The following is a 17,428-nucleotide window of genomic DNA, read 5'->3' as shown; positions in this document are numbered from 1 at the left end:
AATAAAATAAACGTTGGATAAATCAAAAGAAAAGCAAAAAGGATGTTTCAAATTCAAAGACCAGTGATTTAATATGGTCTTATGGTGAATTTAATATGTGTGTTTTGACCGCATCAAATAATAAACTGAACCGAAAACGTTTGGCTATCCAGTTGCTTTTATTGCGAAATTATACAAAGTATTAAGAACAAGTATTATTCTTTATCTTCTGTTCATACTATTTTAAGGAAGCGCCAAAAAGGCCAGTCCTGGTAAAAACGTATTCCCGGGTATGTGAATGTGAACCGATAACGTACATTGAATACGAGGCAGCTTACTTCGACACGATATTTACATTTCTTAAAATTATACTAGAATTCTTCTAGGTGCGTGTTATATGTGTTACAAATAATAACTTAATAATCGATGCAAGATCGACATAATACAAGCTTCAATAGTCAACGAATGCTAGGGACAAATCTGTTCGTGCTTATAATGATTGACGCAAAGCTTAAAAATTACTATAGTACAGAAGGGTAGCTAGGATTTTGGGAAATGGGAGGACCGGCAAGAACCTAGGTGGGGACAAGCCGTCAGTGTGACTCGAGAAACAAAGCTCATGCACAATATTCTGAACAGGACTCCCTCAGTGGCATTAATGATGGGCAATTTTATTTGGAAAAAAAACCTGCAGGCATTATTAACTGTATGGAACTATAGAACATGCAGGAATCAATTCGTTCAAGAATATACATCTCAGGAGGGACGACCACCATGGGTGCGGGGTGTTCTGGTCCACGCCCTAGCTAGCCCTCTGCTAAAGCACTTTCTATGATACTAGAAACCAGTTTTCATTATCGAATTAAGTCGTGCATTCACGTGGAATCCACGTTGTGCTGGTGCTCCCAGATCATTCATGTAAAAACAAAGTATGAATATAGATGACTGTCTTGGTTTCTGTGCACTATTAATGCTAACGTCAGTGAATAGGTTAGAACACAATTTTAAAACTGAAGGGTTTTTTGGAAAGTGTGTAACTTTTAAATGCATTCTACAACATTCCAAGTCAACTGATCGCAGGTGCACTTTCTCTAGCTAACAACACTATTACGCTACTTCTCCTATTCCACGGTATCATAGATACCATAATTCTAAAGTCACTTTGTCTTGCGTTGCGTTACAAAAGGTACCAAAATTATGCTTCAATTACAAACACGCCATTTTCTTTGTAGATGTTTAAATTTTTCAAAGTCTTCACGGTCATACGTGGTTTTTTCTGAAATAAAAGGCAACATAATATGAGCACCGATATTTCATCTTTTCGTAAAAGTATGAATTATTTTACCGGAGCAAAATGATATTATACGTGGTGTCTTAGATATGAGGAAATATATTTCATCATATCAAGTACCTTACTATACGGGGTTGTGTCTGAATTATTATACTGAGTAATAATTTGCTTGAGTCATCAGTCATTCGATCATTCATTGTAATATCTCATTAACGTACAACGTGCGATTCGGTTGGTAAAGTGTAAATTCTATCTTACGTTTTCGTTTTCTTTTTCTTCTCCCTCCTCAGCGATATCCTTTTCCACCTCTTGAGTTTTTTCGTCTTTATCAATTGCCGTCTCATTATTCACCTCTTCCTCTTTCCAGAACAATTCTGTCGACTACGAAACGGGAAACTACAGTTTCATTTTTTCAATAGGACAAGATTCAGAAGCCATTCTTATTCGACTTATCGGGTATATATTTGATACTTATCGGTAAACATTTGATAGAAATGAAATTCATCCATTGGATAATTTTGTAAACTTATCCCCGCTGATGTCTCTCCCTCATACGATCGAGTTGGAGGCATCTAAAGGGCATATTATTAAATTCAGTACATACCTCATGACAAACATTGTAGCTCAAAGCGCCCTGAAATATCAGAAAAAAATCATTATATGGAAATACTTGCACTTTCTTGGAATTATAACAATGATCTCGGAAATATTTTTTACCTGCAGTATAAGAAATATGCAGAAAAAGTATTGGTGACAGAATCTATCATCCAAGATCACTTTAACTCCCACACACCATGTGATGACGAAGGACAGCATTATAAAGAATTCTTTGATGATCCTAGGCCTAAATAATATTTTTTTCAATCATATTGTTATTTTTGACGGAATAAGACAGTCAAGACAGTTTGTGGCATTTGAGTGAAAACTGATGTGAACAGTTGCTATAAACTGCATGATAACTGATATATAATATACCTACACTGTATATGGTTAGCTATGATTTAAAAAGAGAATATGTACTAAGACTGAACTCTGAAGATATTTGACTCATTCTTTTAATAGATCAACCTCTAATCATAATCTCTCTGTTAATTCTTTGGCGATGTATTGCCATGATGTTAACCAGGGGAGGTTCTTTGATACTTACCTAAGTTTGTCATGAAAGTATTTGTGTTTAACCACGGGTAGTAGGAGGTATACCAAGATTATTACGTTTATCTAAAGAAGAAAGATATCGCTATTATAATTCAACACATGGTTGACTTATCATATTGGGGCTTTGCATGGTATATATATCTGTGATATAATCTACTTTTATATTTTGTTTAGGGTGGGCTTAAAAAATCTGAATGTACTCACAATAAACATTACAAACACGGGAGCGCCGTAGCCCCAAACAGTTCCAACGCCACTAATTGAAACCCAGCAACTGAAATGTATAACATACCGATTGTAAATCAGTTTTTATTATTGAATTAAGAATCCAGAACATATTGCATTGTACCAAACCCCTGGTTATACTGTTTTTAGGGGTATAGCGAAAGATATATAGTGAAGTCAGTATTTTGTGAGAAATTTTTTAAAGAATGACAAATTATCAATGCATGATACCATTATACGGCAGCAAAGGGTACAATGTTGTTTCCGCATGCACCCATAGACAAAGGGCAGTTGGGGTGGCTGCCCCTGTGGTTTCGATGCCCCTGACTCTGAAACAAGATGCACGTATGCTCACGTGCATGGTAATCAGTTACAGATATCAAATAAAATAAAATTTTATACTAACACGTTGTCTGGATGACCATTTTTATCAATATCAATTTTTCCAGCTACCCCTGCCAGTACCAACGGAAAGCCTACATGATATTAAAATGTACACATTGAAATCAACAAATGGATAACTTTTATCATCTTTTATCAGTCCTAACATAAATTCTATTCAGCCAACACCTACCCCATCCTAGGACGAAATACACAAGCTTTATTTTAACTCTTTGAGAAAGAAATCTCGCCATAAAATTTTGCATCCAAAATACAGTGAGAAGCATCCATGTGAATTGAGAAAGCACCAAATAATAAAGGAAGAATGCGATGAAACCACATAACTCCTAAACAGTAGATTGCGTATTAGAATTGCATAAGCTTCCGTTTATTTTACATCTCAATAACGATCTAGACTCTGTATGTGCTTCCGAGTATTTATAAAGTCACCCCATTCTTTCAACTTTAGCTTGTTTAGCTTTGAAGATTTCGAAATGAAGGAATGATTATCAGATATTTTGACTATCGTGGCTTGATTTGCGAACACTTGTGAGCCGGTAATTACATTAGTTACCTTTTCTGCAGGAACATGAGCACCGATTAAAAAGATAACCATAAGAATGCCAGATATGATTGCTTCGAATAAATGAAACAGTTCACCCGTGGTCTTTTTCCTGGAGAAATAGAGAGAAATACACACTCATTGACACTAACCACATCTTTGTTGAAAAAAATTATGTTAGCAAGAATGCGAATTTCAAAATAAGCAGAAACATGTAGACTTTTAAATATTCACTTACTGCTTTGTTGCTAACGAATGGACGGTCGCGAAGGCAAGAATCAAGAATACAGCGCAACCAACGTAAATATTTGCTTTGAAATTTAGATCCTTTGGCGGAGGCTGTGGAAATACAGTTGAAAACATTATTGAAATGGTTAAATTGCTTGCAAATATTTTTATCAGTTAACCATTATATTTCACAAAATGCAAAAAGACAAATTATAGCGATTGTATGAAGAGCTTGAAAATGAAATCAAGTGAGTAAAACGTGAGACGAAATTTATGTCTTCTCATCAAAAGAAATAGGATGCGGTAGAGGAAATGAAGACCTTGCACTAACATAGATATCTAGGAACTGATCGAAGGGCTATGCGGAATTATCAAATATGGGAAGACATTAATTTAATGATCAGTTATCCCAGGAACCCAGCACCGATGACGGTGGACTACATTTTTGATACGTCATGATTGCTAGAAGCCAATTGTAAAATCGTTTTTAAAAATAGGGTAACTAACGCCTTACCGCCTTTTCACTAAGGACTGCAAACATTCCAGTATGGAGACATTTACAGGTTGTGTGGGTTAGGTTACTAAATGACGTCATACAACCACGTTTCGTCCAGGCCTGCGAACTTAAAATAAAGAAAAAGAACAAAGGTAAACCGAAGGTCTAGTTCTAAAGCGCAAAAATTCCCAGAACATGCAGTACCCAATATACAAAACGAGTTTATGTTGTATGTGTTCTAGCGACTGGAGATCTGCGATAGTGGTGAACACTTCAAAATTTCAATGCAAATGAAATTCTGTGTATAAAATATAGCCTTTTTCATTGATGGCATAATTGTGAGCTATGAAAGCAAAGAAAACCTAGAGCAGTTTAAACTTAAAACTTACCTTTTGTGATCCCAGGTAACACATGTTTTACGACCCGTGTAAGCCTCAGGAAACATAGTCTCATCCTAAAGAGAACACAATTTACAACTTCTTATATGGTATTACCTCCAAATCAGTGGCCCAAAAAGTGCCCCAAATCAACTATTGAAAAACTAGCAAACCTATAGCTAATATTTTTGCCTAGACTTTATAGAACCTTTATATATACTTTGGGATACATAATGCCCCGATTGAAATAGTTGTGTATAATATTTGTAAGGATGGTGAATTCACTCCACTGAGTTCAGTTGACAACACGGAATAGACTCAAATAGAGAAACCACTTTGAGGGCGTTCACTTACCAAAATATGTTCAAACTTTATTACAAGGGGATTTGATGCTGTGATTCCCAAGTCTCGACTGAGAAAGACAGAAATTATTCTGCTTATAATGTTTTGTTTGAGTGGGAAATAGCAGTTATCATCATCCTTCCTGCAATTATAGAAAAAAAAACGATATATTAATTATAAATCGAAATCATCGATATTTTAGGAAATTAAATCATCATCGCACTATATAAGCACTTTGACTTGCACACATGCTCTGCTCGTGAATGAATATGAATTATAAAAATTATTTTTTGCTTCATTCTATAATAAGCCCGTTACAGACATCAACTTTTCGTTTGACGATCAACGTGACCCTGGAAACCACTAGGAATTGTCTCTTCTTTGGCCTCCGGTTTATTTTCATTTTGACAGACTGAATGTGAAAACATTTAATACTTTAGTTTATTAATAAACGCTTTTAACTGACACCTCGGGAAAACAGTGTGTTTTGTTGACCCTCGACCGCTCGTTGTTGCCCTCGGCGTCAGTAAAAGTGTTTATTAATGAGCTAAAGTATTAATTTTTTTGGGGCCTTCTTCAATTTAAAACGGGCCTTTTAAAACATTGAGCCTTACACCACTTATCGGTTATTAAAACTCATAAACGGATCATGTCAACATATGTATCGCCAAAGGAATTCGCATTGACATCTCGTAAATATCACGTGATCTCGGAAGGCAAACAAAAAGCTGATGTTTAGTCAGAAACAACCAATACCAAATTTTCATTTCTTACCCTGGACATGTGGTGGCTTTACCCAGCGGTACAGCAGCATCCCTCAAAGTTGACCAAGGATTGTAAAAAAAGGACAGCGCAGTAATATACTGGGGTGTGTTTTTAGGAATTCGAAGGTCGTCTATAGAAAAAAGCGAGGAGAAAAGTCGTGTGTCTAGTCACTGGTCATCAGTTTTTAAGCCTTAAATTGTTGATTAATTATATATATTCTCTTCATATACTTAATTATATATATATATATATATATTAATATATATATATATATATATATATATATATATATATATATAAATTAATGGATTATGACAGAGCTGTAGTTCTTATAGCTAAACCTATAATAAAGCTATTTTTTCTGGTCAAAACGGGTGAAAAAAGATAGTTTAAGATGGGCAAACTCTTTTGTATAACGATTTACTCACATCTCAACACCTTATGCCAAATTGCTGAAAATCCAAGTCGTTCTTTTGTTGCATCACTCTTGAAACGAATAGTCATTTGATTGCTGGAAGAGTTCACGGGGTATCCGTAATCTGGGAAGGAATGAGGTGGAGTGGTGTTGCCACAGAAACGCATCAACTCGTACTGGAGGTTGTCTTTTACGGAAGTATCTCCATCATAAAAGGCGACGTAATCAAAGTTGCATTTCTTGTCTTTTTCCAAGTTGAATCTCTCAAATTGCACAACAATGGTGTGGTTTGTATCAACGGTGATTTGCCATATGCATTCAGCCTTTTTGGGATACAAACCATTGACAACTGGCGAGGAAAAGTTACCCTGGTCACCGATCAAATTCCCACCGCATTCTAAAATGAAATATCAATTTAATGCAATTCCGATAGGAATGCAACTAAGATGCAGACAGCTAATTTATTGGTCCACGCAAAATTCAATGCTTAATCTGCATTCTACAATTACATCTATGATTATATATACCGCTCATCACACATAAAAAAATAAAATGCATGCATGAGTTTACTCATATACCCATATACTTTACTGCATGTAATTATATTGCGATATACATAAACTATAGAATTTATTATTAATCGAGTCTCATGCATGGTTACATCAGAACGGGACGACGAATTTATGATCATTAGAAAATACTGGGAAATTATTTCTCATACCATTCGAACAAAACTTTTCGTAACATTCTTCCGTTTCCACAGAAGGGCCAATGTGTGCACAAGCAAGGGGTGCAGTAGAGTTACAAGTACGATATCTACTATGAGTACCAGTGCCACATGTTTTACTGCAAGAACCCCACACTCCCCATTGAAAATAGTGCGCGTTTGCTAAAAAAAAGCATAAGACAGTTGTCAGTTAGACAATATAGATTAGATATCTTAGCATTAATTCACATACACTTGCATGCGTGACCCTGCGCAACGGTTGTGTTCACAACAACGCCCCGCGACCACTGCATGGCGCTGATTCAGTTAACAATTGCCGAAGGGACTGTTTACATGAGCCCGGTTACCCGAGTTCTACGAAGCATGAGATGATTTTGAGGTATTGAAATGAGCAGAGACATGATCCTGGTAGTCGTATAATCACCACAACAATAGCATGTGCTTGTTTGGTGTCATAAAGATTTATTTCAATACCTCAAAGTCCCCTCACGCTTCGTTGAATCTCGGGTAACCGGGCTCATGCAAACAGCCCCTAAATTTCGCGTGCAATTTGATAGCCATAATTTATTACGAACATCTTTGTGTTAGACATGTCAACAATTTTTCAGATTTTCAGGAGCAGGAATCGAGATACTAAATTTGGTGTAATTTTTTTTCTTTTAATTGAATTATTTCTTGAACTGTTGTTAAACCATGTACGCCGGTAGATGGAAGTTGAGCAAAAGTTAAGACATGCCGAATAATAGTGCGTGTTTGAATGTGTGAGGAAACAATTTTAAAAGGCACACGGTTGATGCAAGTAGTAATGGGCACTGGCCAGTACACATGACTTACCAAAATCGAATACACCAACTTCTATGTTACTTGATTGAACACTAAACCTGCCCAGTGTGTTGTTAGAAATAGCCGCACTCAATTTACTGTTTACAAAATTAACGGGATCCGAAGCCGAAGTTTCGATGTGAAAGGTAGCTATCACACTTCCTGGCCTAAAAAAAGAAAATATCATGATTTTTAATAGAACCTTAATTTGCCTTTCCTAGAAAATTTGTCATGCTTTCGTATGCAGGAAAAAATTTAAAATCCAGGCAGGGAAATCTATGATGAATAAATTACGTGTAATTGATTAACCAGATAAATTTTAAAAAATCAACCGAATATTTATGTTTTCACATAATCAGTGGCATACGGCAAAGACGTAGTAGTTCGGATTACTATGCATGCATAATAATTATTTTATCGTTTTGTACGTATACCACAGAAGGGATGATTCAGCAGCGGAATCACCAGAGCCACAGAAAATAGGTATCAATTAGTACTTTATTAAATATTTTTAGTTTTACCTGTAACTGAAGTCATTAACCCCAATGTACTCCGTATCATTTAAAATGCCGGCAATCTATTGAATGAAATATAGACATAGTTAACATATAGATTAAAGTAATTATCTACTACTTTCCCTATCTTATTTAGATGACTAAAGAAAACCCTCCATTTCGCTAAAATGTTAGACACACAAAAAAAGCACTTTTAAGTAGGAGCTAAGTTTTCAATAGGAATTCCTAATCATATCACTACAACAAACAGTCATCAAAACTAGCAAAAATGAACTGAAAGTAATTTTTGTTAACGATACGAGTGGAACAGAGTCGTGTGCATCCGATCGAAATCGAAACTCACCAGTTCCGTTAGATCTCTTGTAAGATCCTTGTAGTCGTCGGAATGACTATTGTAAAACGTTTTTCGAAATTCTTCGTTTGTTAGGGTCATGTTCACTTGGACTATGTTACCTGAAAGAAACGTCTTATTCGATTCCAATATACCTTCCATGGTGTATATCATTAAACGATCGTATTTGTCTTCAGGCCTTTCTACTTATTATCAACATTATTAATAAAAAACTTATAAATTATTAATTAAACTAACATCAGCCAAATATTATCTCTATATAGCTTAGACGCTATGCATGCACGTAGTGCCTTTATCGTTCCCCAGTCATTCAGGATAGTATCAATGGCAATATGGTGTGTCAAAAAACGTATTTATATGATAAATGTATACTATATTATATCGTTGAGAATTCTCTCCTGAGTTGAGATCCCACCTGTGATCGCACATAAGTGCAAATATATGAAGCATTACGCATTCGCCTAGGATGAAACCGTAATAGCTACTACATAGTATATGTGTGCTCAAAAAATCATCCTGACAAAAAAATCGCTGAAATTGAGACGCACGTCAAGAACATAGGCAGTGGCGTAACTAGAACGATAATTGGGGTGGGGTGAATATTCATATATCCAGTTCTGCCCTATACGGATTTTTTATGTAATTGCAATAGCTTACAATAGAAATCCGTCGGGCAGAACTGAATATATGAATATTCACCCCCAATTCTAGTTACGCCCCTGAACATAGGTCAATAAATCTTATACTCACAATCTTATACTTGCAATTTAATAAACATGCAGGATGAGGACATGAGGTTGAGTGTTAATTAAATGAGCCAAGCTAAGCAAGCAAGATATACCTGTACCTGCACCCGAAGCTCTCCTCACTCGGTAATGATGCAATGTATCTGTTCGGGCAGCTTGCTCGCGACGTCGAGCCATAAACTTCTGATGGTCTCTGGCAGCCTGTGCGCGATCAACTGTAGAAATAATAACAAAATTTGTCAAGTTTAAAAAAGCCTTTGCAAGTGGTGATGTTCTTTCTGTTTCTCACCTAAATTACAATGCATGTGCATGCAGCCCAGAAGCTTGTATCCGGATTAAAATTTAACTGTATAAAAATAATTTGATTACTTACAATCAGGTTCCTCAGGACAGTTAAAAGGAGCATAAACACTGTCAGAATATTCCATCCAAATGCTGCCTGAGGCATCTTTGGGCACAACAATATCTGACGGCAAATCCGCCCCTTTATTCTTCAAGCAGTCGTATTTCTTAATCTCGAAAACTATACCGAAAGTATGAACAATAAGGTTAGCACATATGCCAACATAGATAGCCTAAAAACTGTGTTATATTTAGAGATTTTCATTTATGCAAGTGCAAAAGTATATCAACATTACGTAGGTCAGGGTTGCTTGTGAGAATTTGATAAAGACTATTATTCATGGTTGCAAGGAATCCCCATCTTCCAAGTCTTTCTCGTTCTTTCTCTTCGATGGTCTTAAGACGTTCGTCGACTCTTTCTATCACTTTCATGCCCGTGTCAGCCAGAGTTTGGAGTTTCACAATGCGTTTCATGTCAGAAGCGCCCGAATGCGAGCTATCTTCGAAGGGAGAGAACGTCTCCGGATACCATGACTATACAAAAAAGCAAAAATACAAGCTGATTTATTCCACGATCCGTCAAGCGAAGAAGCGGAGGAATTTTGGCCATTCAATATTCTCTTTTGAGCGCAGAAATTAGTAGGAATGGATGCGACATCAGGAATCGGTATCGAATAAAATAATTCTTTTCTCGTTTTTCTCCTCGAACGCGTCTTAGAAAGTGCAAAATGCTTTTTGTATTGAAACTCAAATTCTATATGGCAGTCATGACGGCATTGAATCTCTTCAGTAAATCTTTTGTATCATTTTTTTGTATTTTCTGGGAGGCCAAAGCAAATATTGTGATGACAGTTCTGCCGCTGAGTATGAATTATTATGAACTGTAAAACAGGTGCAGTGAAGACGGAAATTTTCATTTTATATATTATTAAACAAAAACACAAAGCAACCAAGCCTCATATATCTACGGCTTACAATACGTTATTTTTCGCTGTATGTTTTTTCGAATATCTTATCTTATTTTCTAGCTAGCAAGGTTTAGGTGATTTATTTTATATTATATATCTTGGCGGTTTGCTCGTTTTTGTTCACACTTCGTCTACTACATATCGTCTTCTTAATCTTAGCCGGTGGATTACTCACCCTCTTTGCGCTGGAAATTATTCCCTTAATTGTATCTGTAAGCAGAGTTTCTTCAGAAGGTGTCTAAAAAATAGGACAATTTTGAACAAAATTTTGCTTGGTAAATATTTGGCGTCTAATTATTAGGCATGTTGTGTTAGTACAAGATAACTATAACTTTGCATAATAATCTATCTGAAAGACTTCAAGATCAAATTTCTAAAAATGAGAACATACCAGTCCACTCGTATCCTTAATCAAGTTTTCAATGTTCTCTTCTTCAGCCGCTATTGCCATGCCTAAACCAATAAGTGATGGATAGAAAACGAGGAATTTCGAGTAGGGGCCTTTCAAAGAATTTGGGAAAAGTCGTGCGCGCTTTTGTTCCATGTAAAGACGAAGAAACCCCATGCAGCAAGGCAAAAAAGACGTTCGCCTGTTCTCGCCTTGACTATCGATGTTACTCAGAGGGCGTCGAGAGGAGGGTCCAGGGAAAATATTTCGTCAGGTCCATTTCGGTATTAAACAATGTCCAGACAGTTTGACATGCATTCGCCCCCCCAAATATAACAGTCGAATATCATTTGACTTCCAGTTGTCATGCAATGCCAATGTTAGTTGCGGTTTATTCAACCAGGCTCTATGTGTGGCAAGCTGATTAAAATTTTAGGTTTTGTTTCCCCAAGAAGCAAAGACATCATCTGACATCACAAAACGGTTATAATTTCATGACATACAACACAAAGTAAATTATCAACACGTCCCAACGACTGTTTCAATCGCATTTTTCTTGTGTTGATTTAAAACTGATTAGGCATAAGCCCATAACGCCAGTGTTATTGTCTATAGTGTATTCGACGTGCATGAAAAACGCGACGTTTGAAACAGGCCTAAATTTGCCTTAGCCCTGTTTCAGATAGCTTTGACAGGTGAGGATCCATTGGCAGTATAAACTATTCCTACTGAGTTTTCTTTGTGTTTGTGTTTCTGAAACAATTTTCTTTTTCAATGGATACTGCACACAATGCTTAGCTGGCAAATCAGCGTTATATACATGGAAACTATAACTTTAGATATTATGTCGCTTGCAATAAAATCCGACTTCTCTGACGACCATGCGAAGTACATATGCGGTTCGCGCCGCGATGGCAGCCTGGCAGGTGTTTTCGTTTAAAAATACGTATGTAGAAATTATGGCTCGAAGTTATCATTATTCACTATATATCAGCTCAAATCTACTAATAAAATTGATATTAGTATTTGAAGTTTTAACCGCTTACCATAAGAGTTATCCGTTCCCAAAGTGGACAGAGCGAAAACTAGGAGAACTTTTACGCAAACCTGTTTCCAAGGCGCCGGGGAAGAGATCCACGATTTCATCATCTGAAATGATGATTCAGATCTAACGCAGTGAGAATAATAAATACTGTAGTAGTAAACGTTTTTTCTTCCAGTAGCTCGAAGACAAGTATGGCTTTTACATAGTTATTAACTTTTACATAGTTGATACTCTAAATGCTATCAAGCTGAATATGTGAACGTCTGCCTGTCGCATAGTAAGTAGCAGTTGGCAAGGAGCATTGAGAACAACATCGGTACTGAGAATGCGCACGGCTAAACTCATTATTATTTCATGCATAGCAGAACAAGTGCTGCCCACGAACATTGCCTTTACGATTAACAGCACGCATTTTGTAGCAATTGCAGAAACAAAAAAATTGTCCAACACGTGGACAAGTGTTTCAAAGCAAACGAGGGGAAACACAATTTGTTTTATCGAGATTTTATCTCCATGCATGTATATATGTGCACAACGATATTTCGCATTGCGGGTTTTTTATTTGAAAATCAAACAACCCGGTTAGTTACTACAGTATTGGCCAGACCTTTCTACCACCTGTAAAACATAGAACTATGATTGGCGAACTCTCGCTATATAGAACAATTTGTTTTAATCGTGTAGCAACAAGGCGCCACAACTGATGCCATGCATAAATTGAATGTATACACAGGTTTAACAGCGACACTGCAATTAGAGCAATAGTATATAAACTTTAATATAATTTTTGCATCTCCCTCGATGAATGTTAATAATTACGTAGAAAATTAAACGTGTACAATTTTAAAGGCATAAACATAATATTCGTTCCGATTTCCATTCAGTGCAAAATGTCGTGCGATCGACTTTTTTCAATCGATTCCCTTTGAAATACAGACAATTACGCGGACCTGGGTTGTATCAAGCCCGTTTAGCTTAAACGGTGGTTAAGTTCAAAATAGAAAGCAAGTCTATCGTTTTATTCAAGAAGCAAACTAAATGTTTTTAACCTTAGTACAAAGATACTATTTACAACTACATATTCAGTGCATAAAATTCAAGTTGACTCATTCAAGAGAGATGTAAGAGTGTTATTTAATTTTGACTTATCCACCGTTTATGCTAAACGGCCTTGATACAACCGGGCCCTGAACCCCATTATGCAGATGGCTTTACTGAAAAATCGATCGCGCGATATTTTCCACTCAGTTGAAATTAAATCCACCTTTATATACTGTATAGACTCGTATGACACACTGACACTCCTTATACTCAACTTTTGTTACGTAAGCCAATTCTGAGGTATTCTGAGCCGATTCTGTATTCTTTCTCGTGATAATCTAACTTCTGAAATAAACGGAATTTGTTTAGACCGAGTTCCGACAACAAAATCACTTGTATTGTCTTCATTAGATCAAAATCTTACTTGTACGAAGGGCGCTTTCCTTTTAGCGGCCAAAATGATCAAGCCTGTCATTTGAGATAGAGTATTTCGTTAAAAAGTAAAGCGGTGAAACTGCATGCTTTTCCTGTGCTAAATAGCGATATAGTTGAATGCAGAGTTCTTGAAACGCTCGATCTATAACCAGTAATCTGTGAAATACAACAGGTCTGGAATCTGAAATACAACAAAACTGGTTTGGTCGTTTTTACCGTACAAAGCAAAGCGCTCTAAGAATTCATAGAGTATAGTCATATAATATTAATAAAATGACAAAACAATTTATTTCTGGTATCCGGCGCGGTGCTCTTTAGCAATTAAGCCGGTCATTTGTTTCATCGATCAGAAATGTTGCAGGTCATATATCCAGCTCGAATACAGCCTCACTTTGATTATGGTAGTATTGTGTGAGGAAATTGTGGTAAGACTTTAGCTAATTAATAACAAACTTCAGATCTTTCAAAATCGTTCAATACACCTATGCAATACGCTTATATGCAGTGGTTAAAGCTAAGGCGTTGGTTAAGAAGTTAATCGTGCAATACGCTTGCAGTGGTTAAGGTGGTGTGAAAGACGAAGTGAAAAACTGTAAATTCACGCGCGCATCTCTCCATCGAAGAAAACTGTAGATTCTAATTCTCCATCGAATTATTATTTCATTTCAAAGTCTCCAAAGAATTCGCAATGAACAGGGAAATATATATATATATTCTACTAAGCCTTCGACTCTTTGAGTCATATCCACCACATTTTTTGGTCTCTTCGTTCTTCTTGCGACTTAATTTAAACGGGGTGCCGACATGCTGTGGAGTTTTGTCTTCTCGCACGTCTTAAGGTGGTACACCACAAAAAAGATCATTTGCATATTTATAGAATTAGAAATATTTTGAAGTAGAAATGTATAATTATTCTAGTTCTAATTCACAGCACAGACATTCACATGCGAAATTCGCTTCAGCAGTCGTTTCGGAGTTCAGATACACATCCGAAAAGAAAGAATTCTTTGTGCAATCGTACCGAAGTTAGTTTGAGTATATTGTGGCAAAAACTCTCCCTTTGTTCAACCATAAAACTAAGCTCTATAAAACGACCAAAGAATACTTTGCACCCTGATGTCTGTGCTGTGAACTAGACTCTAAGAACAGATATAAAGTATCTGATTAAGATATTTCGATATTTTCAATTTTATAAATAAGCAAATCAACCTTTTTGTGGTGTACCACCTTAAGTCAAATGATGTGGTGGTCTAGTAAATGACGGTGATCTGGCAGGGTAGTAGCCTTAACCACTAGGCCTCCAGATATACTAGTATATAAGGTTGGTATCAACACACTATCCTGTGGCCTAATGGTTAAGTCCACGAACCCACCAGGTTGTAAGCGTAGGTTCGAATCCTGCATGACAAATGTATCGCACATAAATTTAAGTTTAAGCACACACATAACAGTTTACACTACACTCGATTTATTGGCATGGCACGGCTAAAATGGGTACCCGTACCCATTTCATCTGCGCTCGGCCTTTGTTTTAATAGCCTGAAAACTATTAAAATTGAGTATGGCTACCAATTTTATCCTTGCCGTGCCGATAAATTGAGTGTGATGTCAACGGGGCATATATATAAGTCAAATAAAGAACAATAGCTTTCGACAAATGTTGTTGTGATCTACTGGTTAAGATGTGGTCTTCCAATCTATGGACAAATGTTTCAGGTCCTGGCAAACCAAAAAAAGATTAGACAGAAAAATTTCGCGGCATAATTTGGAAGCGCAAAACAAATAGAGGACTCCTTGGCCATTAGGAAAGACTGTGAATTGAAAAAAAATTGAAAGTAAAAAACTGGAAAAAATTCTCGCGTTTAAAGGTACTTAAAAATTGAAAAAAAAGAACAAGTAAAAAAAATATTAACCTCGTCCAAAATGAAGAACAATAGCTAATTTCGACAAATGATGCGGGGGTCTAGTGGTTAAGACGTTCGTCTCTCAATCCGAGGATAAACGTTTCAGCCCCTGGCAATGCAACAAAATTAGCCTGAAAATTTTCGGTGTGATTTGGAATCATTAAAACATTTGAAAGACTCCCCGACCTTCCATGGCATAGGTTGTTGATAGCAGCCTTAATATATACGTTATTGAGGTAGCCAAGTGGTTAAGGCTACGGCCTACCAGGTTATAAGCGTGGGTTCGAATCCTGCATGGGAAAGGTTCGTTTTTTCCCACCGAAATTACTATTAAAAATTCTTCCAAAAGGATTAGGTCAAATAGAGAATAATAGCATTAGCCAAATGATGTGGTGGTCTAGTGGTTAAGGCGTTCGTCTCTCAATCCGAAGACAAACATTTCAACTCCTTGCAATGCACAAAAATTATCCTAAAAAATTTCCGTGTGATTTGGAAGCTTTGAAACAGTCAAAAGACTCCTCGACCGTTCGGAAAGACTGTAAATTGAAAAAAATTGAAATGAAAAAAACCAAAAGAAAAATTATCGTGTTAAAAAGTACCTGAAAATTAAAAGAAAAGCACAAGTAAAAAGTTTTAAAAACACGTGTCTTCTAAAAAGCCTGAAATAAAGAAAGTCAGACGGAAAAAAAATTAACAATTTCCCGCTTTTAAAAAACTCATGTTTACTTACCCTAATTTTTTTTCACGAAAATTTGACAGGGTGATTTTCTCGAGAGTGAAAAAATTTAATTTTTTTCCCTTTTTTGAAATTCTCTTAGATTTTTTTTTGACGAAGAAGTATTTTGTCTTGGGCTACCTGTGTCTGTCTTGGGCTCTGTGTCTGGCTTGACATAGGTAGGCCAAGACAAAATACTTCTTCGTCGAAAAAAAAATGTAAGAGAATTTCAAAAAAGTGAAAAAAATTAAATTTTTTCACTCTCGAGAAAATCACCCTGTCAAATTTTCGTGAAAAAAAATTAAGGTAAGTAAACATGGGTTTTTTAAAAGCGGGAAATTGTTTGATTTTTTTCCGTCTGACTTTCTTCATTTTCAGGCTTTTTAGAAGACACGTGTTTTTAAAACCTTTTTTACTTGTGCTTTTCTTTTAATTTTCAGGTACTTTTGAACGCGATAATTTTTTTGTGGTTTTTTTATTTCAAATTTTTTTCAATGTACAGTCTTTCACAAAGTCCGAGAAGTCTTTTCACCGTTTTACACATTCTAAATCACACCGAGATTTTTCAGGCTAATTTTGTTGCATTGCCAGGAGTCGAAACGTTTGTCCTCGGATTGAGAGACAAACGTCTTAACCACTAGACCACCGCGTCCTTTGTCGAAAGCTATTGTTCTCTATTTGACCTAATCCTTTTCGATGAATTTTAAATTAAATAGTAATTTCGGTGGGAAAAATCGAACTTTCCCATGCAGGATTCGAGCCTACCCTTAGAACCAGGTAGGCCGAAGCCTTAACCTCTGGGCTACCCCAACAACGTATATATTAAGGCTGCTATCAACAACCAATACTACGGCCCGGTGGTTAAGGCTTCGGCCTACCAGGTTTTAAGGGTAGGTTCGAATCCTGCATGGGAAAGGTTCGATTTTTCCCACCGAAATTACTATTTAATTTAAAATTCATCGAAAAGGATTAGGTCAAATAGAGAACAATAGCGTTCGACAAATGACGCGGTGGTCTAGTGGTTAAGACGTTCGTCTCTCAATCCGAGGACAAACGTTTCGACTCCTGGCAATGCAACAAAATTAGCCTGAAAAATCTCGGTGTGATTTGGAATGTGTAAAACAGTGAAAAGACTTCTCGGACTTTGTGCAAAACTGTAATTTGAAAAACAAATTGAAATAAAAAAACTAAAAAAAAATTATCGCGTTCAAA

General features: G+C 36.4%; 1 protein-coding gene across 2 annotated transcripts; it reads right to left on the bottom strand.

Annotated features, from left to right (window-relative positions):
* Nucleotides 1-146: 146 nt before the first annotated feature.
* On the bottom strand, nucleotides 147-12,539 carry LOC114524862. Of its 2 annotated transcripts, none has more exons than XM_028546065.1 (25): nucleotides 12,123-12,539; nucleotides 11,080-11,141; nucleotides 10,864-10,926; nucleotides 10,017-10,254; nucleotides 9,752-9,901; nucleotides 9,474-9,593; nucleotides 8,624-8,733; nucleotides 8,287-8,342; nucleotides 7,778-7,932; nucleotides 6,938-7,105; nucleotides 6,230-6,613; nucleotides 5,811-5,931; nucleotides 5,049-5,178; nucleotides 4,707-4,771; nucleotides 4,336-4,444; nucleotides 3,832-3,932; nucleotides 3,606-3,705; nucleotides 3,225-3,378; nucleotides 3,057-3,126; nucleotides 2,630-2,699; nucleotides 2,418-2,488; nucleotides 1,988-2,114; nucleotides 1,875-1,904; nucleotides 1,529-1,651; nucleotides 147-1,255 (listed from the first exon to the last, which is right to left on the bottom strand). In XM_028546065.1, the coding sequence occupies exons 1-25, from the start codon at nucleotides 12,223-12,225 to the stop codon at nucleotides 1,175-1,177; spliced, it is 2,961 nt and encodes a 986-aa protein (XP_028401866.1). In that variant the 5' UTR covers nucleotides 12,226-12,539; the 3' UTR covers nucleotides 147-1,174. The 2 variants fall into 2 exon arrangements, with proteins under 2 accessions (XP_028401866.1, XP_028401867.1); XM_028546066.1 differs by having other exon boundaries at nucleotides 9,480-9,593; nucleotides 12,123-12,538.
* Nucleotides 12,540-17,428: the final 4,889 nt, after the last annotated feature.

This window comes from Dendronephthya gigantea, unplaced genomic scaffold (genome assembly GCF_004324835.1).
Source record: "Dendronephthya gigantea isolate DGI-Jeju-01 unplaced genomic scaffold, DenGig_1.0 000032F, whole genome shotgun sequence".
NCBI classification, from domain to species: domain Eukaryota; kingdom Metazoa; phylum Cnidaria; class Anthozoa; order Malacalcyonacea; family Nephtheidae; genus Dendronephthya; species Dendronephthya gigantea.
This window is presented reverse-complemented; position numbering and strand designations above follow the sequence as displayed.

Excerpts from the sequence above, each read along its gene's own strand:
- LOC114524862 (XM_028546065.1), bottom strand. The coding sequence starts at position 12,225 with ATGATGAAATCGTGGATCTCTTCCCCGGCGCCTTGGAAACAGGTTTGC. Across the intron at positions 7,933-8,286 it reads GTTAATGACTTCAGTTACAG|GCCAGGAAGTGTGATAGCTA; the intron begins GTAAAACTAAAA and ends TTCTTTTTTTAG. Across the intron at positions 2,700-3,056 it reads AATGGTCATCCAGACAACGT|TTGCTGGGTTTCAATTAGTG; the intron begins GTTAGTATAAAA and ends TATACATTTCAG.